At 43.5% G+C, this 23140-nt stretch overlaps 1 protein-coding gene across 1 annotated transcript in view; it reads right to left on the minus strand.

Annotated features, from left to right (window-relative positions):
• Window positions 1-347: 347 nt before the first annotated feature.
• Window positions 348-23140, minus strand: part of LOC308593616 (uncharacterized protein) — a gene marked incomplete at its 3' end in the record, with an annotated part of 548845 nt that continues 526052 nt past the window's right edge. Inside the window, exons 2-3 of the mRNA XM_081206066.1 lie at window positions 1227-2319; window positions 348-357 (exon numbers count right to left, since the gene is read on the minus strand). Coding sequence (XP_081062192.1) covers window positions 348-357; window positions 1227-2179 — 963 coding nt within the window. The 5' untranslated portion in view covers window positions 2180-2319. The remainder of the gene's footprint in view (window positions 358-1226; window positions 2320-23140) is intronic.

Here is a 23140-nt window from a genome sequence, read left to right on the forward strand (position 1 = left end):
CTCCAGCCACCCTTCCCTTTTGGATACCTCAGGCGGATGCCTCCAGCACCGGAGTGTGTTTGCTCCAGATACACAGAGGCCTTACTGTTGAGTGATGCAAACATTTGTATAGACCCCCCACATATGGTATAGCCTGAAAATACAGAAGCTAGTCACCGTTCATTTGAGGTATGATATAAATGAACACAAACACCATGAATGTTTGTCATTGGCTAGGATAATTGGGGCGGGGGAGGGCATACTCTACAGTCCTGGCAGGAAAGCAGAATGAAGTTCACTCTCATGGCCACTCCTGCAGCTCTGGAAACACAAACATGCATGCGATGCTTGGTGCCCATTTAAAACAACTACTCAGTGCTACAGCAATAAAGCAGACAAAAAATGGGAGCTTTAGACCATTATGTAAAGCAAGGTCACAGCTCAAGTGCACCCTCTGGTACTGTAATTTAAACTTTCTTTGTTCACTAATGAAATTTCTACTATTTATTCATTAATTTATCCTGCCTGAAGGGATATATATATATATATATATTTGCTTTCGTAGATTTTCACGGGTACAGGAATGCAGGTTTTGGTGTCTTCGGGTGTCTTCCCGTGTAAGAGTTGGGGTGTCTAGGCGACGTTTCGACGAGGTCTCACTCGTCATCTTCAGGCTGGTGCTTTCGGCTTCTTGTTACTAGAACAGAGCAGGATCTCAGTGTTTGAGTTCCTATAAATACTGTTGAGGGGGTGTGGTGTATAGCCTCCAACGTTCTGGGCAGAGAGGAAGTTCCTAGGTTAATGTGCCTTTTCTTCTTTTGTTCATTAATTACTTGAGGGATATCTTGAGTGATTACTTGAGTGATATTCTGAGTACCACTTAGGAGGGTCATTAGGTGTGGATTAGTTGCTAAAGCTTTCGTGTCTTGACCTCTTGACCTTGTAAAGAGTTTTTCTGAGAAGATGGCTGTACTGCACTTAGTTGTGCTCTGGCTTGGCTTCGTGTATAGGGGCGAGCTGTGGTTTTGTGCCCTGTGCCAGCCAGATCTGTGTAGGGATTGCAGGGGGGTGCAGCATCCGGAGGTGCCACTATGGTTTGGCTACTGGATGGTGTCTGTAATTTATCTGTGGAGAGGGTCTGGGTTTGGGTCTGGTGTGGTTGATTGGAGATGGCGTTCTGTGTGCCTCTGGTTCTGGTGTCGGTTTTTGTGGGGAGGGCTAATTTCCAGATGTCTGGCAGGCGGGACGTGTCGTCACGCTTGTTCATGTTGTGAGGGTGTTTCTCTATCTCGATGGCTTCCATGATTATTCTCTTGTGGTGATGTTCCATGTTAAAGAGCAATTTGGAATCTGCAAAATTAATTTCGTGTCCTGTTTCTTTCATGTGTTGGTAAAGAGAGGAAGTTTTTTCTTCTTTTTTGACGGCATTCTTGTGTTCTGCGATACGTGCATTTATTCGTCTGTTTGTTTGTCCAATGTACGTGGCTGGGCAGACTTTGCAGGGTATTTCATAGACCCCTTGGTTTTCTAGCTGGATTTTATCTTTGGGGTTTCTGAGGATATTGGCTATTTTTTGGTTGGTGCAAAAGGCTGTTTTGATATTGTGTTTATGGAGGATTTTGCTAATTTTATCTGTAGTGCCCTTGATATAAGGAAGGAGGGCCATGCCATTGTTTTCTTCTGTGTCTTGGTTTTTGGGGGGTGTTTCTTTTTGGATTAGCTTCGTAACCCTGTTTTGCTGGTATCCGTTGGCGATTAACACATTTGAGAGATTCTGTAACTCAGTTGTCAAGTGGTCTTTGTCAGCCAGGCGTTTGGTTCTGGAGATGAGAGTCTTGGCTACGGAGTTTATTTGTGCAGGGTGGTGGTGTGATTGTGCATGTAAGTAGCGGTTGGTGTGTGTTTTTTTCCGGTAGATAGTGTGTCCTAGGGAGCCATCAGGTTTTTTGTAGATTAGGACGTCAAGGAAGGGAAGTTGGTTGTTGGCTTCTATTTCCATAGTGAATTGTATTTTGGGGTGTAGGCTGTTGAGATGTGTGAGGAAGCTATCTAGTTTTTCCTTCCCGTGTGGCCAAATTACAAAGGTGTCGTCAACATATCTGAGCCAAAGTTTGGGTTTGTGTTCCGACTTGTCTAAAGCATTGGTTTCAAAGTGTTCCATGTACAGATTTGCGATGACCGGTGAGAGGGGTGATCCCATAGGTGCTCCTTCTATCTGTTTGTATCTTTGTCCATTGTGGATGAAGTACGTGTTGGTTAGGCAGTGGTTGGTCAGGTCCAGGATGTATTCGGGGGGATTGTATTTGTTTTGAATGGCTGTCAAGGCTTCATTAATGGGCACTTGTGTGAAGAGAGATACAACATCGAAGCTCACAAGTAGGTCATCGGGATGTAGGTTTTGCTTCTTTATTGTTTCTATGAACTGGAAGGAGTTTGTAACGTGTGAAGCGATAGATTCTGCATAGGGCTGAAGTTGCTTAGCGAGAAATTTAGCGAGATTTTGTAGAGGTGAGCCTATGGAGCTGACTATTGGTCTGAGTGGTGTTCCTTCTTTGTGTATCTTGGGGAGACCGTAGAGTTTGGGGCATCTGGATGATTTTTCTCTGGGGATGATTCTTAGCTGGATTTCTTCACTGATAGGAGAGGCTTTTATTTTGGATTTGGTAGTTTTTTCCAGATAGGTGGTGGGATCTGTTTTTATAGGTTGGTAGGTTGGGTCTTGGAGTAGATTTGATAGTGGTACTCAGAATATCACTCAAGTAATCACTCAAGATATCCCTCAAGTAATTAATGAACAAAAGAAGAAAAGGCACATTAACCTAGGAACTTCCTCTCTGCCCAGAACGTTGGAGGCTATACACCACACCCCCTCAACAGTATTTATAGGAACTCAAACACTGAGATCCTGCTCTGTTCTAGTAACAAGAAGCCGAAAGCACCAGCCTGAAGATGACGAGTGAGACCTCGTCGAAACGTCGCCTAGACACCCCAACTCTTACACGGGAAGACACCCGAAGACACCAAAACCTGCATATATATATATATATATATATATATATATATATATATATATATATATCCTGAGGTTGCGAAGCACCTAGGTGTGGGGAGGTCTCTGTAAAGTATACAGGAAACAAATAAATAAAATACTCCTCACTTTGAGCACTGAACGCCAAAGGCAATGCAGAACCCAAAACTTCAGCTGGGAACTGATGCCATACAAGTCAAACAGTGCCATTCAAAGCGCAGAGCCCCAAGGACTTCAAATCCATACTGTGGACATATCAGATCCCTTGCAGTTGCTTATCTGAGTGAACAGCTTGAGATGTATAGTAGCAATAGGTCTCGGAGATAAACAGGGCGTTTAAAGATTAAAACGCGATTTTATAAGCTTGCAATGGAAATCTTGGCTTTGAGATGGTATTTACTAAGGGGCAAAGGGGAGACCTAAAAGTGAGAGCAGCAGCAAGATAGTACAGCTTAGGCCTAGAAATTGTATGAATCATCACATTTTGGATCAAATCAAGGCGCTCTATAGGAGAGAGGCCTCTACAAAACGAGACAAGTTAAGAACTCAACCAGCGGTGTCTTATAAATCAGGCCTGATGTAAATTACACCTATTCAGGTTTTTTCCCCCCAGGGGGTACTCAATGGTACGCAGTACTGGCACCTCTTTTTTGGGGGGTGTTAAAAAGTTTGACACTTAGTGTAACAACTTCACAATGAGTACTGGCACCTATTTTTCAAGGGGGTGGGAGCCCTGCTCCTATTCAATTGTACGAGCCACATTTCCCCCCGAAAATTTATTGTTTATTTTAAACAAATTATGCAACAAAATATACAATAGGCATTGTATGTCCCCCCCACCACCTTATATTTAAATGCAACACAGTTCAACATTATAATGTAGCTAAAGCAGGGCTGTTCCTTACTTAGTTGCCAAGCCTGAGACTGAACATTAGTACAGTACACAAATCCATCTCCTTCACCAGCAGTTGGGCTCTAGGAGAGCTTTCCAGTAGCGGAGGACATAGATTAAAACACAGCCTTATATAGAAACCTGAATATTACTTGCAAAGGGAGTTACATGATCTATGACATAAAATGTTTTGTCTTCTCTTCTGAGTAAAACTGTCAACAAAATGTTAATATCTCCTGGTGAATATTCAGCAGGGACTCTAGGTAAATTGAGGCAAACCACTCACTCCCCTTCCCACCTGCAATATGGGGAATAATGACTTAGATTTCAGGGTGCTTGTACCTGGAGGGCTCAGTTCAATAAATCCCAAGTTGGACAGACTTAGATTAAATGACTCCGAGGCTGATTAGTGGCATAGGAGAGCTGAAAATAATGTCAATATATTTCACATTTGGCAATCAATGCTCCTTTCTGGTTTCAGATAGTACATGAGAAGTCTAAAAAGCCTGGGACACAAATTTTCATGGCCCTCCAGCAGCCTTGGTTGCTCATTTACCAGAAGCAATGTATTTTGGGTTAAGTCCGAAAGTGTATTCTGTTGATATTTTCACCCCTCCCATTGACAGAATCTCCTGATCTGATGTTTTGAGAAAGGAGGGGGCGGAAACTGCTCTTCTACTCTTCCGCTCCTGACTCTGTGTGTGGAGAGAGTCTTATCTATATAGTGACTAGATGGCTGAGTGGAAGATGTAACACTCATGTAAGCCAGTAGTTCGTTAGTTTGTAGTAGCTATTAGAAATAAGACGAGTTACGCTTCACAGCTAGCTTCCACGTTATTTATACTCTGCATAAGACTGGTGCTCACGATGCACAGCTGTGGGTCCAGTGCATTGGGACCTGCTTTCCAGGATTGGAAAATCTCTGAAAGTGATCCAGTCACCTAGCCGAGTTGGGGCAGAACCAGTTATTGAGCCCAGTCGCTGACATCGGTTGAAAGGCGTACTGACCAAACTAAGACTCCTGATGTATATTTTGCTCTAGGAGACTTAGTTTGGTCAGAAGCGAATATACACTTCTAATACTATCAATATATATAAAAAACTATATTCCAATACTATAAATGTAACAAGATTACTTAGCATGTAGCATCCAATAACTAAAATAGCAAGGGGGTGTCACAGTTTCACCTTAGTCCTAGAAACACCCCTCCCTCTTTTCCCTCTATAAGAGGATAGCGAGAAGGGCATAGAAAAGGATAACACCCAAATAAAATAATTATATTCCCAAAGTGGTTTATCTTGCAGTTCAGTTCAAACATTAGAACTCCCAACAGGTTTGTTTGTTTTTTAATTTAATTTCTTCAGGAACTTCTGTTTTCCCATAGTTTTGTTTACATTTTTAATGAGGTTGCATTCATAATGGATTCCCCAAGCCCTTTCAAACACTGATAATGTAGGGGCGTTGTGAGAAAGCCTATGTTACTATTTCCATCTCTGCAAAAAAGGGAAGAATACAATAGTACTGGAAGTCTCCCAAGAACAACCTCTCTTGGGGTTTCCATTTTAATTTCACAGAGCCAAGCTAGGTTGCTATTGATCTTCAAAGACAGCCTCTGAACTTGGGGATGGTAATTCAGAACAAAGTGAATACCAAACCCACTTTGATCCTCTCTCCGTGGTCAATATTTTAGGGATGTGTTAAAACAAAACACCTGGCAAGACCACGTGAGAAGCCCAGCAGTAATCTATGAACATCAAGCTTCTTAAAGGAGCAGCTGAAAATGCCACAGCCCTTTTAACTTCACAGGCACTGCTGCTTCCACCAGCATCCGGCTGCTAATTATCTGAAGCACTGACTGCAACTCCACAGTGGGGACCCCTGAATATGTTTGCTTCCATTTAAGAAGTTTTATTTTGCAGAACCTAACTGCTGTTTTTTTTAAAAAAATAAAAATAAAAAAGATCGATCACTGAGCAATAGTGCCTCTGTGCTCCTTGAAAAGCTCTGAGATAAAAGTGTAAGACACAACTTCTGAGTCTCCTGTCCCCGCTGGTCCCTTTGCCTATTCTCCATAGGCAGGAGCAAAACGTGGGTGAAACAACCAGTGCCATTAGATGCATTAGAGGCACAGTGGCTCTGAGTTTGAAAAGCAGGGATAGGGTATTGCAGATATTAATATTGTGTAGCTTGAAGCAACTGGATGCAAAAACACACACACACAAAACCTGACTCCTTTTTGGAATAAGGCAATGTCCAGACCCATTTGATATTATCCAGAGCCTTTACTTGCAGAACCTCCTTCAAAACAGCACAAAAGATGAAACAAGCATCCAAATAACTCCATACAATATCTTGTGCAAGTCCAGCACAGGTTTATCTTTTTAGAAATAAAATTAATTCCAAACAAACCTAGAAGACAGCCTCCATTTTGCCTGAGGGTGTGTGCTCCTGGAGAGCTTCATTTACATCCTTTCTTCCCCAGATCCTGAGAACCAAGACCAAAGGCAACTCCTTTTCAAAATGGAGATTTGCAACCAAATACCTTTGTCACCTGATCTAAGGTTAAACACTCATGTGTTAGCTGGCAGAAAACAACAATAGTTAATTATCAAGGAGTTCAGAGACCACTTCAGTGGATTTTCTCCATATTAAACTTTTTCAGCATTACACATAGGCATTCACCATTTTAGTGCCAATTAAACAATTATAGTTTACATAGAGAACTTCACACCTGGGGGCTCTTGGAAGGCCACATACCTTCCCAAGCCACACCCTCACCTGTACTGCTTTACCATCACCACCACCCTATTTTTACCTGTTGGGAATGTACCCTTGAACTCTGGTAATGGCTCTTGCTTGGCTAGATGAAGGAACAAGATTGCCTGGATGGGATTTAGAATGATGCAGTGCAGTAGTACCTAAAGGACTGTCTCCACATCCATCATTCAGCCCAGACACTGAGATCTAGCTCTGAGGGCCTCTGATGGTTCCCTCACTTGCGAGAAGTAAGGTTACAGGGAACCAGGCAGAGGACCTTCTCAGTAGTGGCACCCACCTTGTGGAAAGTCCTCCCATCAGATGTCAAGGAGATAACTTTTAGAAAACATCTGAAGGCAGCCAGAGAAGTTTTTAATGCTTGATGTTTTATTAAGTTTCTGTATATACTGGAAACTGCCCAGAGTGACTGGGGCAATCCAGTCAGAAGGGTGTGGTACAAATAATAAAGTTGTTGTTGTTGTTGTTGTTGTTGTTGTTGTTAATGTGGCAAGAGGGAAAGCAGTGAGCCACACTTTCTGGAGTGGTGCTCGAGTGGCACAATACCATACATCAACACCTAGCTCTGAAGTTCTTCTAGGAAGTGTAGACAGAGGAAGCAGGCACAGAGAGGTCCATGCCATGGTGAGTGGTGTGAATCCCTTATTTTTAAAAACAAAGAAATTTTAAAAACCTCAGCTCTTTCATACATTTAAGGTACAGCTAGGGTGGAGTTGAGTGGGCAAAGTCCTGCCTCTGCCGCCCAACAAAACCTGTAGTATCAACCTCCTCCCCAGTGTATCTGGCAGGAATTCTGGGCTCACATTGAACCAGGCCCTGCTTGCGTCTCTCAAAAAACCACGCACTTCCTGACAGCCAACAATCCACCAATGTAAAAACCTTCACTGTGATGAACAGATTAAGTGCTTCATGGAGCTGCTAATCACCATTTAACAAGGTATTTTCAACCCAAGTGAGAGGCTACTTGCTTAACATTCCATGGCAACCTTATTCATAATATTAAATGGCTCTATGGCTGGGCTGAAGAGGGTGAGGATTAATAGAGTGAGTTATCACATAAATAGAATCTTGGTCTGAAATATGAGATAGACAAATTCCTTTCCCACAGCCTGGAGACATTCATTGTTTCTCAGTAGGACCAGTGCAGGTCTGAAGAAATCCTAGTACCATTGCTATACTAAACAGATGTAACTAATCCTGGCTGCCTAAAACATGGAATTAAAAACAGACTCATCAGTCATATGAAAACCACCACTGAAAGTTTTGGGGTTCCATCTGTAGACATTGCCCTTTCTGCCCTATCCCAACACTCCCACAGCTGCTCTTTGATGTTCGAGAACTTCCTTAATATCACACTGCCTATTTGGAGACTTGTTTCCATCCCATCCGAAGCATGCTTTGGATTAATGCAAAATAAATCTGTTTGCTACACAGTGCACAAGAGTAATCCAACGCAAGTCTAAAATGCCAGAGAACCTGCAATACCTATGTGAATATTTGCCATGTCCGCCATTATGGGAGTGTTAGTAATTTATACTCATGATGAATCGCCCTTCTCACTTGGAATTAGTTGGACCCTTAGGCAGGAAAAAGATGCCTGTCACACAGGAGGTAGAAGTAACAAGGCCTTTGTGACTTATTTGACCTTCCAGGTATGTATTACACAATCTTGTAGGGGGTTGAAGGGCTTCTGAAATATGCACTTCCTTTTAGCATGCCATGACCCTTAACAGTTTGAACCATTTAAGTTGGGAATTCTCAAACCATAGAAAAGGCTTTAGGTAACCTACATTCTTTGGTCAACAAGATGCCTGCAAGCAGGACCTTTCCAGAAACTGGTGCTCAGAGGCATACTGCCTTCAACACTAATGATCACTACTGTATCCCTGAGTTTTCAGCCATTCCTAACATTTCCCACGGTTTATGAAGTGAAAGCTGACACCCCAATATCAGACGTTTTGGTTGCCCCATTGAGGTGCTTGTTAAATATTTCTGTGGAGGGGCCTTCCGTCCCACTGCTTTCCCCCTTGACCTTCCTGCGTTGAGTGGAAAGCTCCGAAGGAGGACTGTAGGCATGTTTGGCTGCAATCCAGTCTGACCTACAGTCAGGAATCGTGTGCAGGGAATGTGTTTACAGCCTCTCTTCAGACTGTCCTATGTCTATTATAAAAGGTAAAGGTAAAGGGACCCCTGACCATTAGGTCCAGTCGCGGATGACTCTGGGGTTACGGTGCTCATCTCGCTTTACTGGCTGAGGGAGCTGGCGTACAGCTTCTGGGTCATGTGGCCAGCATGACTAAGCCGCTTCTGGAGAACCAGAGCAGCACACGGAAACGCCATTTACCTGCCCACCAGAGCAGTACCTATTTATCTACTTGCACTTTGATGTGCTTTTGAACTGCTAGGTTGGCAGGAGCAGGGACCAAGCAACGGGAGCCCACCACATCGCGGGGATTCAAACCACCAACCTTCTGATTGGCAAGCCCTAGGCTCTGTGGCTTAACCCACAGCACCATCCGTGTTCCTTTGTGTCTATTATAGATACAAGCAAATAATGCCTAAATAAAAAGGTAAAGGACACCTGGACAGTTATGGGCTCCTTTATGGTGTATGGCACTCATCTCCACTTTCAGTCCAAGGGAGCTGGCATTTGTCCACAGACAGCTTTCCAGGTCATGTGGCTAGTATGATGCTTCTGGCACAATGGAACACCGTGATGGAAGCCAGAGCACACGGAAATGCCATTTACCTTCCCGCCGCAGCGGTACCTACTTCTCTACTAAATACGGCTACTCTAACACATGTACATTGCAACGGCATGCTGCATTCCTGGCATTTTGATGAACTGCCGTTTTATACAGTTGCTGATGTGACAGTATTTTTTTGTTTACTGTTCGCAGGAAAATCTGCTACCTAACCTGAGACCTTGTACTTCTGATGATGTGCTGTGTTGTACATTTCAGATAAACACATTTGACAAAAGCCATCTCCTCTCCTGTCCTATCACCTGTGCTTTTTGTACATATAGCCGGCATGAAATAAATATTACAATCTTGATGTCACAATCATTAACAACAAAAGTGGTGTGACAGCCAGGAAGGAAGCGCTAGCAAGAGGTAATGGGCAAATGTTTCATAGCACGGCATTTGACAATATAACTTTACAAGCATGTGGTGGAAGCTAATCTTACCCCTCCAAATCTAGCCATCTCACAGCAGTTTTGAGAAGCCAAAGCTTATACCAGACATCTGGTAGCTGAGGTCTGGCCCTATATTTAGGCAGACTGAGGTGGCTTTTGTTGGGGCATGCACAGACTGCCCATCCTAATACCAGTGGAGTATACCAATAGGGAAACACCAAACAGTTCTAAGAAGAGTCAGTCACTTTACAGACATTATAAAACGTGTTCTCCCTAACAGAGAGCACGTGTTGCGGTGGGGCCTGCAGGCCACCCCATTGTTGCTGGTTGTATGTTTGGCGGGACTCAGGCAGTGATTGGCCAAATTGGGTCGCTGGGGAGATTTACTTGTTGCCAATTTGGAGGAGGGGTCAGAGGTTTTAAATGCTGGACTCCCAGCTCTGGGCGTCCTCTTGGGCTGCTTGCACCGGATCACCCGCCCACCCTCCCTGAATTGGGGGGGGGGTGTTTGCTTTGACCTTGCTATGCCTATCATGGGGTTTTCTGCTTTTGAGGCAGGGGCCTGGTAGGAATTTTGTCTATTTGGCTGATTGGCTGGTGCCATTTGGCTTTTGCCTACTGTGGAGCAAATCATCACAACTTGTAAGGTTGGCGGTTAGGCATTGGTTAAAACTGGTTGTGGAGGGGTAAGTGCCTACCGCTCCAATGGTGGTGCTGAGAGGGAATTCCGTTAAAGGAATCCAGGGGCTTGTCATCCTTTTTGTCCTAGTCCCTGGCATCAGACTTGGGCCAGGCAAGCCCCCAGTAGCATGCGGGTGAGAACTGAGGGACTGATGCCCAGCTTCATTTCTCCCCAATATTGTTTCCCTGACTGGCTTCCGCTGGAATCCGGAAGTCATTTCTGTCCCTGGGGCAAGGACAGGTAGTCGTAACCAATGCCTAAGCAACCACTCACATGTGTGTATTTCAATAAAGTTGTGGCCAAAAATCATGCCAAAAACCTTAAACAAAATTGATGTGTGATGTGTGAGTTATTGGGGGTGGCTAAGGTACCTCAACACGCAATGCAGTTTCAGTTACATACCATTGTAGATACAGTCTCCTTACAGCAACAGACAGATGCCCTGGCCAAGAGCTAGCTTGCCTTAAGCACAACAGCATCTATACTGCAGATTGTGCTTAGTCACTCCTAATTAGCTGCAAGTGCAGGACAAAACACACCCAAATTAAACAGCACACCACAATTAACCCTTTTTTGTCATTTTTCTCTGCATGCACAAACCCTTACACATTAACAACTTTTGCAGTCAGCTGATCTTAGTTGTCATGAAAAGGCAACAACCACAATGGGATTATTCTAGGACACTTACTGTCAGGAAAGGAGACTCTTCTTATTGTCAGAGAAGGATACTGAGAGTGGCTGCAGAGACCATATAACACCGGTCCTGAAAGACCTTCATTGGCTCCTAGCATGTTTCTGAGCACAATTCAAAGTGTTAATGCTGACCTTTAAAGCCTTGGCCCCATATACCTGAAGGAACATCCCCACCGCCAGCGCTCAACCTGAAGACTGAGGTCCAGCTCCGAGGGCCTTGTGGTAGTTCCCTCACTGTGAGAAGTGAGGTTACAGGGAACCAGGCAGAGGGCCTTTTCAGTAGTGGTGCTCACCCTTTGGAATGCCCTCCCATCAGATGTCAAGGAAATAAACAACTATCTGACTTTTAGAAAGCATGTGAAGGCAGCCCTATTTAGGGAAGTTTTTAATGTTTGTTCTTTTATTGTGTTTTTAATATTCTGTTGGGAGCCACCCAAAGGCTGGAAGGGTGGGGTATAATTAAATATTATTATTATTATTATTATTATTATTATTATTATTATTATTATTATTATTATTATTATTTTCAGGTGCCAAACTAAGCTGACCAACACTTTAGCATTGAGAGGCATGGAGAATTACTGTTCTCCCTCAGGGTAGCCCAAGGCCACTGGAGGTGAAAAGAAAGATGGTGCCGCCTGACTATTCCACATATAGAAGCTAACTGGACTGACAGCGAAATCGTATTTCAGCACTTGTAATGGGATAATGTTATGAATCTGGGAGTTGAAGACACCCTGAATTCTTAATTAAGGTTGGGATGTTAGAGGCAGGAAACAGCCAAGCTTGTGTGTATTTAAGATAGCTCCTAGTGTGTTTTAGGGTATAGTAAGAGGTGTGGTGGGCCCATTGATAAGCCTCTGATATTAGCATATGTGAATGCAAATTAAGACAGCCTGAAGTCTTAAATTGTGACCCCTCCTTAATCCTCAGAAATTAACATGTGTTTGGCATTAATTAAATCAGGCAAGCTCCCTTGAACCTGGGGAGGGATAAACAATTGGGAAGTTCAGAGCATCAAAGGCACTAGGTGTGAAAATTGAATAGGCTTTGTCTCTCCCTCAGGGGATAAAAGCTGAGGGTTTAGACCAGTGAGTTGGAGTTAGCAGTGATGCAAGCTTGAGAGGAGGTCCATTTGAGTGCAAGGCTACGGCTATTGAAGAAGCAGTGACCTTTTGGATGCCAATGCTGGAAGCCCCTCCGTCTAGGTTCAGGTTGTATATATGTGTAAATAAACCTCATATCCTAAGGACCCCACAGTCACCGCCATGCCTCATTTGTCCAAAAGGAAACACAGAACCTGGGTTAAGGTATGCCTAGAACCCCTGGAGGCTGGAGTGGCATGCAACAAAAACATACTCAGCTACATCTGAGGTTGCACACTAGTTCGGGGGATGCAAGACAGGCCATGTAGCAAACATTTTGTCATCCAATGGAATGGATTGGCCTGGGAGGAGTGCTCCAGAGGAAATGCCAGGGGGCTGCTGCTCCAGCCCTCTCGCCTCCAACCCCAGGGTCTGACTCCTGTGGTAGACCCCCTCACTTTGCCTAATAAGAAGGTGAGTCTTGATTATCCAGTATCAAAAGTCTCCAGCACTCTTCCTACTGTGCCTCTTCATTGGAAGAAGGCAAGCCTGCTGCAGTGCTGCTATGCAGAGATGCTAAATGCAACCTTTGCTGCTTGGGAACTAACTGAATGATCCAATCATACCTGAGGCAGAGAGATGGAAGATTTACCCAACCCCTGCGGAGGCTTACGGGAAGGAGACAAGACCACACGCAGAGACACAGCCAGCTGCCTCCATTGCGGGAGCAAGGTGTCGATCGCACAGAAACCTTTAAATATTTATTTCATTTCTTTAGTGCTGCTCACTGACAGCTTGTCTCACATCACACCATTCTGCTCACAATTTAAAAACACCTGCCTTTTTACAGCTGGGCAAAATGTGCTCCTATCAATTTTGTGGCCCCATTTTCAGGCTGTGAAGTGGGGGGGGGGGATTTTCAGGACTGGGGTGGAAGTTCCAGGGCCCAAACTCTCTGGTTTTTTCCTAGAGAGTTCCAAACTATCGGTGATGACAGCCTCTTCTCCAAGATAACTCCTTCCTATCGTCAGTTCAAATAGTTTCAAGAGCTTGTTTTCTGCGACAGAACATGGAATTAATTCATTTCTCTTCAAAAGGGTGGTCTAACTTTCTGCCTCGGGAATGCATGTACATTTGGGTAGCTATTTTTGACTCAGTTTTCAATTCAGAGGACAAGTCGAATTATGAACAGCTAATGAGGCAAAACAACAATATGGCACAAAGGGGTTGGGGAGAGATAGCCAATGTTAACAATTCCCACTCAACCATTCTCATTATGTTCAGACCGCTGTAAAAAGTATTGATGTTTTTCTGGATTTTAGGTCTCCAAATTCCCTAATGAAGGAAGAAATGATTTCGCAAGCTGTACTTCATTACAAAAGCATTCCATTTCATCAGGAAATATAATTCAGGGCTGATGAATGTAATGGCAGCTGTGTTAGAAGTGATGGAGTTGATGCTTGATGGAACTTAACATGATAGAGAGAGTAAACAGGAGGGAGAGAATATTTATACACAGGAACAACCAATGAGAAAAATATGCAAATGGAAATGTAGAACACTTAGTTTTTTTCCAAAAAACGTTTAAACTTAAGTTACGTAACTAGAGAAAAAGGGTTCAATGACAGATACGTGGATATACCAGTGATGACAACTTCTGGTTAATTCATCTGAATTCAATATATGTTATAGAAGATAAAAGTCCAAAGACCATCTAATATGAAACATTCTACGAATTGTATGACGTGACCCAGACCCTGTGTTCATCATCTGAACACAGGGCCTTCTCGGTAGTGGCGCCCGCCCTGTGGAATGCCCTTCCAGCAGATGTCAAAGCGATAAACAGCTACCTGACATTCAGGAGACATCTTAAGGCAGCCCTGTTCAGGGAAGTTTTTAACATGTGATATTTTATTGTATTTTTGGTTTTTATGGAAGCCGCCCAGAGTGGCTGGGGAGGCCCAGCCAGATGGGCGGGGTATAAATAATAATAATAATAATAATAATAATAATTATTATTATTATTATTATTATTATTATTATTATTATTATTATTATTATTATTATCATTATTTGAGGCCCTTCTTCATTTAACCCCTCCATAAAAGGTCTAGAGGATGGCCACACAAGAACAGACTTTTTCTGTAGTGGCTCCCCATTTGTGGAATGTTCTCCCCAGGAAGGCTCGCCTGACACTATCTTTATATATCATTAGGCATCACTTGGAAATACAGTTCAATAAAGGCATTTCTTAAAGGAACTGATGAGAGTTTGGTCAGATAACCACCTCTCAAATGCTTTGTTCTCAAGAATGGACTGTGAGATTTTGTGTTTCTAATAAATTGTATGTCATTTCTGGATTCTATCAAGAAAAACCAAATGCTTAGTTGACACTTAATGATGGTCAAAGCAAAACTTGGCTCTGGAAAATAATAATGGTCCACAATATCTCGACAAGTTGCTTTCCAGAGCTGGTTATTACCCAATTCCATATAGCCCAGCAAAAGAAAACACTCAATAGGCATTTTATATATTTGTTTAGAATTTTTTGCATTTCCCCTATTTAAGGCACAGATATATGAGTTTACAATTTTGCTTTAGCTGCAACTTTCCTCCCTCCCTTCCTTTCACCTTACCACTGTGCTTTAACCAGATTCCTATTGCACAACATCCTGGCATATTGATCATTGGAGTTCCTCATGTAACCTGCTCACTGTCTCAACAACTGTTCATCCAGTTCCCGGTGAAGCAGGTGTAGCAGTGAAATTGTGCTGCTCCATAAAAGCCCTTTCTCCATACAACGGAGAATGGCAATGATTGCTTTTGAATCCTATCCCATGTCTGTCTCCATCCACCAGTGTATATCAGAAAGGTTAAGAAATAGCACAGCATCCTAGGCTGGGGAAAAACTGAGTTGTCTTTATTGCTTTCTGAGCCATTTTTATGTGAAGCAAGAGGACAACTAACACATAAATGAATCATCATGTGAAGAAAATACCCCCCATTGAGTTGTCTGCTTCCAGATGTATGGGTAGTACACATTTTATAGATACTGAGGAGCTTTATATTGCTTCTACACCTCAAATTCTACATTGGTTACCACTTGCTATTAAAGTCAGATCTTATTAAGATAACAGAGCCATTACAGTCTGCTAGGTTATTTATGGCTAATAATGTTTCCTTAATGTTCTTTATGCTCTTACTAAGAATGAGGTCTTTTTATTAGTACATAATAAACTGAGAAGGCACCATAGAGTTGCGGCTTCCTTTCTTAAATGCAGAGGCCACAGACAGGCTTCTCAGGCATGTATTGTTGTGCCTGGGGAGGAGCTAAACATTCATACATAACTGTGGGAGCAAGAACATACCCTCCAACATTTCTCACATGAAAATTGGGATATCCTCCTCCATAATAATAATAATAATAATTTTATTATTTATACCCCACCCATCTGACTGGGTTGCCCCAGCCACTTTGGATAGCTTCCAACATATATAAAAACATAATAAAACACTAAAACCTTAAGAAACCTCCCTACACAGGGCTGACTTCAGATGTCTTCTCAAGGTTGTGTAGTTATTTATCTCCTTGGCTCGAGGGTTGCAAAACTCCATAGCCTCCAACATTTCTCCAATGAAAATAGGGATGTCCTAAGGAAAAGGAGGACATTCTGGGATCAAATCAGAAACTGGGATGGCTTCTGTAAATCCGGGACTGTCTCTGGAAAATAGGGACACTTGGAAGGTCTGCAAGAAGCTGGTGTAAATTAAGCCAGCGTGAAGTTATACCAGCTCCAGCCCCTGTTCAGCAGCAGAGCTGCTACTCTGCCTTAGCCTGAGAGATGTAGAATGAGCTTTTTTAATAGTCTTCAATCTCCAGGTTATGTCATCAAGCTGAACAGGCTTAGGAAACAGCCTAGATCCCACCTCTCTGGTCCAGCCATGCTAGAATGCTCCTTTATGGGCGTTTATATCAGCCTCAGCTCAGCCAGACCCACTGCAATCAACCTAGAAACAACACTGAAGCAAGGCTCACTAAAATAATCACGCAGCGATGTTTGCCAGTGTATCTCTTGCAAAATTACAGCCCATTAATTGAAAAAGTTCTATCCATGGTGAAATCCATGTTATTTTTAAGCAGAATCTAAAATATTGATCTACATAAACTTGTGCGCCTTATCATCGCTCATGCCTAAAAGTAATGTTACACCCAACCAAATTAAATTTTAAAATCTACTCTAATGCATGCATCAACTTATCGAAAATATAGCAATGGCTCTAATTTGGCTCCAGGAAAGAAAACAATTTAAGTCAATGTTATTACTATTAACATAAAAGATTTGCTGAGCGTGATCATGAGGGAAAAATCCAAGTAGTCAGTTGTTTGATGAGAAGCTATAGTTGTCCTATAGACGTGATTTATTTTTGTTTTAAATGATAAATACGGGGGAAGGAGGGCCTTAAACTGGATAATGGAGCAGAGCATGGGATCCAACTCCTTCGGCTCCCACAATAAAATATTTGTGGGGGCTGGGCCCCCACAAAGTTGATGGGCATTGCCATTCAAATGGTGTGCATGCATCACGCCATGTGATTGATTATGTGGGGCAGGGCTTAGCTGGCCCCCTGCAATATCTTATTCCAGTTGGCAGCCCTGGAGCAGAGAAAGGGTAGCTAACCCTCCCCCCCCCCCCAATACCACACCCATGCAAAAAAAGAGTAGATTTTCATTACAATTGTGGTACAGTGAAACTCCTCTCCACACATGACACTGTACTCCTTCTGACATCCCTTGACAACTTTGCTTTTTCAAAAAAGCAACAAATCCCCGGATACGTTAAATGTGATTGCAAGATACCTTCTGACTCAGAAACACATATTATTATGTGTTTTAAAACAGTTTTTAATGTTCTAGTTTACATTGTTTATTATATTATTCATCTTGTTTATTAAATTAGTATACCACCCTTCATCTGAAGATCACAACTTAAAAATGCAAAGAGTACACAAAATATATAATAAAACAAAAACATACCAAACATCCCACAAACACATTTAAAAGACTATCGAATATTAATCAGCCAAAGGCCTGGATATAAAGGATTTTGCCTTGTGCCATAAGATATATATTAAAGATGCCAGCTGAGTCTCCCAATTTAAGATGAATGGGGAGCCACTGCAGAAAAGGCCTGTTCTTGTGTTGCCACCCTCTGGACCAGGCATAGGCAAACTCGGCCCTCCAGAAGTTTAGGACTACAATTCCCATCACCCCTGACCACTGGTCCTGTAAGCTAGGATCATGGGAGTTGTAGTCCCAAAAACACCTGGAGGGCCGAGTTTGCCTATGCCTGCGGACCTTTTGTGGACAAAAGAAGGGCCTCAGATGATGATTGCAGGGTCCAGGTCATTTCATATGTAGAAATGTGATCCTTGAGGTATCGCAGTCCTGAGCCACCTAAAGCTTTAAAGGCCAAAACCAGCACTTTGAATTGGGCCTGGAAACTAAGGGCAAACAAGGGATGGGGGAAAGAAGTACTCACAGGGTGACAGAGGATGGCGAGGCAGGTGATGGGGGTCACAGGAACCAGAGCAGCAGGGACCCAGAGCCAGAGGGGCCCCTGTCTCCATGAGCACACTGGGCTCTGAGGCATACAGATCTGCAGGAGGCATGGTCCAAGAGGCTGAGACAGACAAGGACCCATAGTCCATCTCCTTAGCTGGCCAGGTGGAGCTCGCTAGCTCTGAGAGGAAGTGTGTGATTCCTCAGCTGTGGTCGGCTGGGAACAGGTGAGAGTCACCTGCCTCATCAAGCCCAGATGCTGCAATCAGTGAGGAAAGTGTGAAAGGGCAGCAGCCAGTGCCGGATTTATGTATAAGCTAAACAAGCTATAGCTTAGGGCCCCACTTTCTTGGGGGCCCCAAAAAATTTTAAAGGAAAAAAAACCTGGAGGTACATTTCCAAAATATAAGATAAAAAATAAAATAAAATAAAATAAAATAAAATAAAACCTACATACAGCAACATTGTTTTGTGTTTTGTAGGTTCCTACGATGTAAGTAATGGGCCCCGCCTGCTAGCCTGCTTCCTAAATTATCACATATAAAGGGCCCCATTGCCTCCAGTAGCTTAGGGCCTCATCAAACCTAAATCCAGTCCTAAGCAGAGCTGAGGTGTTGGGTCTGCTCAACTGCCCATGTTGATTAGGGTTGTCAAATGTCTGGGAGAACCTGAACATGTCCTCTTGGGGGAGGGGGGCGACAAAATGCTTATCCAGGTGAATTTTCACATTTACATATTTTTTTAGCGGCGGGGGTGGGGCTGATGGACAGTGTCCTGCAGTAAATACAAAGAACCACGCAGAGTCAAATGATCTACAGTAAAAGGAAAAACTTTACTGAGGCAAAAACTTTGTTACATGCAATGTACAAGCAAAGGGAGAGAGCGAGAGAGCACAGCTCACTGAGTGCAGGATTTTATCTTTCCTGGGTCAGCGTGACCTTGAGATAGTCAAAACAATATTTGCATCAGAAGTGAACCTTCTAGAAGCTTCCAGCACTTTCCAGTTTCTGTCCTCAAAGACCTTAGTCATGACATGGGCTTGGGTGTCTTGAGCTTGGGCTGCTCTGCATTTCGTGGCTGCTGCCAGCCTAAGCTGGGGGAAGAGGCATGCTGGTGCACCTGCACCTCTTTTTCCCCAGCTCGGGCTGGCAGTGACTCAGACTGTCCATTTTTTTGCTCTTCAAGACACAGCACCCATAACGTTCATGGACCTTGACATGAATGCTCCTCGACAGGACTGTGTTTCAGGTTTGACTCTGCACTGTATCCTAACTGCTGGACTTCAGGCTGCATTTGCTATCATTTAAGATAAAACTTTGGGTGGCGCTGTGGTATAAACCACTGACCCTCTTGGGCTTGCCGATCGAAAGGGCCGTTGTTCGATTCCCCACTGTGGGGTGAGATCCCGTTGTTCGGTCCCAGCTCCTGCCAACCTAGCAGTTTGAAAGCACGTCAAAGTGCAAGTAGGTACTGCTCTGGTGGGAAGCTAAATGGCGTTTCCATGAGCTGCTCTGGTTTCGCCAGAAGCGGCTTAGTCATGCTGGCCACATGACCCGGAAAAACTGTCTGCGGACAAACGTTGGCTCCCTTGGCCAGTAAAGCAAGATGAGCGCCGCAACCCCAGAGTCATCCGCGACTGGACTTAACTGTTTAGGGGCCCTTTACCTTTTTAAGATAAAACCTATTTGGGAAAGAAACTACTTTTGCCATTTTTATGGAGGCTTATTGTTTGTTTACAGATTGTTGCCTTCGTGATGTTATCTTGTGCCAGTTGCGGACTTCAGACTACTTGGCTACTTCAATTGGCCCTGAACTTTGTTTCCTAACTTTCAGACTTTGGACCTAACTTATGTGGATCAACCCTTGGGCTTTGAACTTTGGACTTGCCATACTGACCTGCTGCCTGGTAGGTTTGGGGTTCAGGACACAGACTAGGATCAGTGAAATATGCTTAAACAGTCTTACACTGGTGAACAGTTCATTAACTGGACAAAGAAATGTACGGTGTTCCAGAGTTTGCATATTCAGAGATTATGCATTCTGGGTGCATGTAGAAGACTACAGTGGTACCTTGGTTCTCAAACTTAATCCGTTCCAGAAGTCTGTTCCAAAACCAAAGCATTCCAAAACCAAGGCACACTTTCCCATAGAAAGTAATGCAAAACAGATTAATCCAGACTTTTAAAAACGACCCCTAAAACAGCAATGTAATATGAATTTTACTATCTAACAAGACCATTGACCCATAAAATGAAAGCAATGATCAATGTCCTGTACTATAAAATAAATAAGACAGTAATGTAGATGATAAAAATTAAAATTAATTCTTTTTCTTACCTGCACTGATGACAGTCTTTGTGTGGATGGGGGGCTTTTATCCATTTCCGCAGTCACACAATCAATCAGTTAGTATCTGAACTGGGTTCCACACAGTCACAAAAACAAATTAACCAAAAAAGTCTGAAAAACAAAAACCCAAAATAAATAGCAGAAACAAAAGTGCCAAACTTAATCTGTTCCAGAAGTCCGTTTGACTTCTGAAATGTTTGAAAACCAAGGTGCAGCTTCTGATTGGTGCAGGCACCCCGGAAACAATAGCCGACAACTACATCGGGAGTTCAGCTTCTGAAAAACGTTGAAAAACTAGAACACTTATTTTGGGGTTTTCGGCGTTTGAGTACCAAGGTTCCACTGTACTTAGGTGTACACTTTTTTAAAAAAGCAATTTGCAATAAGTTTGTTAATACAAAACGAAGAGGTTTCAGACTTTTAGTGGCTGCCAATGGGCTTCCATATTCCCAGGACCATTCACCTACCATTTACAAAAAGCCATTCATGAGGCTTTGAAGCCCTAGAGGAATCTCCCAGAGCAGAATGTCCTAATGGTGATGGCTTCTTTGCAAAGTGCATCTGATCTTCATATGAAGTCTTGAAATACTCAAGAGTAGCCAGAAATGATTCAGATGAAAGCTATCCCAAGGGCTGTAATTTATTCATGAGGACTAGGCTGCTTGCACTGGCCTTGTGTTAATTTTTTTTTTTTTCGGGGGTTGCGGAAACTTCTCCATCTGGAAACTGTTCTGTTAGGCTGAGGATGAATGCACATGATTGCTTTCCAGCATCCTAATCTCATCGTAACAAGCACACTGGGAGATATGCATATCCAGTTCTTTAAAGAGGTGTTCAAACAAAGGCAATTATGAAAGGGGTGGGTTGTGTTTCTTTTTTTTAATGCTATGTTTGACATACTGAGTGTAATAGCCTTATGCCATTCAGAATGACAAAAGACATTTCGTAAAACATGTTCACTGGTTATTTCCACTTATGCTGAATTTAATTAGCATGTAAAAGATTGTTTTTCAGCAGCTTATCTGTAAAAACAACCACCACCTAATGTGCATTCCCTCTTGGTGCCTATAACTTTTAAGAAAGGCTGTTTTTTAATCAGGGGCTGTACTTTAAACCAAGGAAATACTAAAGGACAAGTAACATTGTCTCTCTCCACCAATCCATTCACAGATAGGCTAAAGTGCAAGTAAAATAGAGTTTGACTTTGACTCTGTCCCTGCTAGCAGTGGCATAGCGAGGGGGCAGCTGGGGGGCATTGCCCCAGGTGCCTTTTTTTTTGAGGGGTGCAACCAGGTGCCTGGGGCAAAGGGGGTGGCAGCAGCGGCTTCTTCTCCTTAGGGAGGGCCACCCCTGGGCAAGCCACCAGCTGGTTGCAGTTCCACTCCCACAACAGGTCTGACCCAAGGGTGGAAGTGTCAAAGAGGTTGCAGCAGCTTCACTCATGGGTCAAGCCTAAACCAGGGGAGGAAGCATTGGAGAGGCAGTGGCGGTGGCCCTCTCTGATGCTGGGATCTGGCACACAAGGGAGCAGTGGGCTCCAGTGTGTAAGTGCACCGCCCGATTTATTTGTATGTACAGATACAAATTATCTCTAGCAATAATAATAATAATAATAATAATAATAATAATAATAATAATAAATTATTTTCTTATGTATATGCCGCCCAACCACTCTGGGTGGCTCCCAACAGGGTATTAAAAACACAATAAAACATCAAATTAAGGCATAGTTCAGACTATGTGGTTCAACTACAGCTGGACATGCCCCAAAAGTCATGGCTCTGGGAATAACAAGGCCTGATACCAAGAACAGGTTTCACATGTTGTACCCTGAAGAGTTTGGAAAGCAGGAGAAGCCATCTCTGCCCCTTTTCTCATGAACCCAGTTAGCAAATTGTGAGCTACCTGATAAATCAAGAGGAGCAAGGCAAGTAACATAGGATGGCGAGAGGTGGCAGCATGTTGCAAATTAGAAGAGTGCAATTTTTTAATGCAAATCTGTGTTCTCTTTGATTCTCTCTTTTTTGGTAAGGTGTAGGATAACCCTATTTCAAAAAGTAAAAAGCAGGACACCCCAAAAGTGATTGAGCTTTGTTTAGGAAGAACCCAAAATTGTTGAGTTATTTTAAGGAAAACCCCAAATACGCCATAAAAACGTGATTTTTTAAAATGGTTATTGACTTGCCTAAGATCCAAGTGCCACCTTTTGAAAAATTCCCCCGGATGTCAATTCTACCTTTGGAATCATGGTAATGTATGGACATGTGGCAGTCCTCTATGAGTGGCTACTTTACTATTATCCCTTGCCAAAGATGCCTAATGGACATCTGGGCCTATAACTTCGCAGCTGGGGGGCATATATGAGAGGTTTCCAAAGGTACAGAAGATACTATCCCTGGAATCTAACAGCAGCGGCCCAGCCAAATGATCCGGACGATCACAGCCCCGCAATGGCTTTGGCTAAACTGCGGGCACAGTCAGTGGCGTAGCGTGGGTTGTCAGCACCCGGGGCAAGGCAAGTGATTTGCGCCCCCTAACCCGTGGATTTGCGCCCCCTAACCCGTGGATTTGCGCCCCCTAACCCTAACCCCAGATGTTGCGCCCAGTGCGGCCGGCCCCCCTGCACCCCCCCCCACGCTACGCCACTGGGCACAGTTCAGACCTGCTCTTGAACGAGGGCTCAACCCCAGCATATGTCCTCTGCAGCTTGCACACTCCTTCTGGCTTCAGTGCCTGAGTGAACTGAGGGGGTGCATGTAGAGCCCTGCACGGTGTCTGCCTGCGTCTGCCCCTGCAATTATTGTATGAACAAAGCTGAACTGGCCTGTCACGGGTACTGGGGGAAAGAGGAATAGAGGAGATGGGTCCAGGGGCGTCTTACCCATAGAGGCTAGTGGCGCAGGGTGCCAGAGCACCAGGTTCTGGAGGGCACCAGGGCAGAGGTGGAGGCTGGACGC

Source organism: Podarcis bocagei, assembly GCF_964188305.1.
Source record: "Podarcis bocagei genome assembly, chromosome: 8".
Classification (NCBI taxonomy): Eukaryota; Metazoa; Chordata; class Lepidosauria; order Squamata; family Lacertidae; genus Podarcis; species Podarcis bocagei.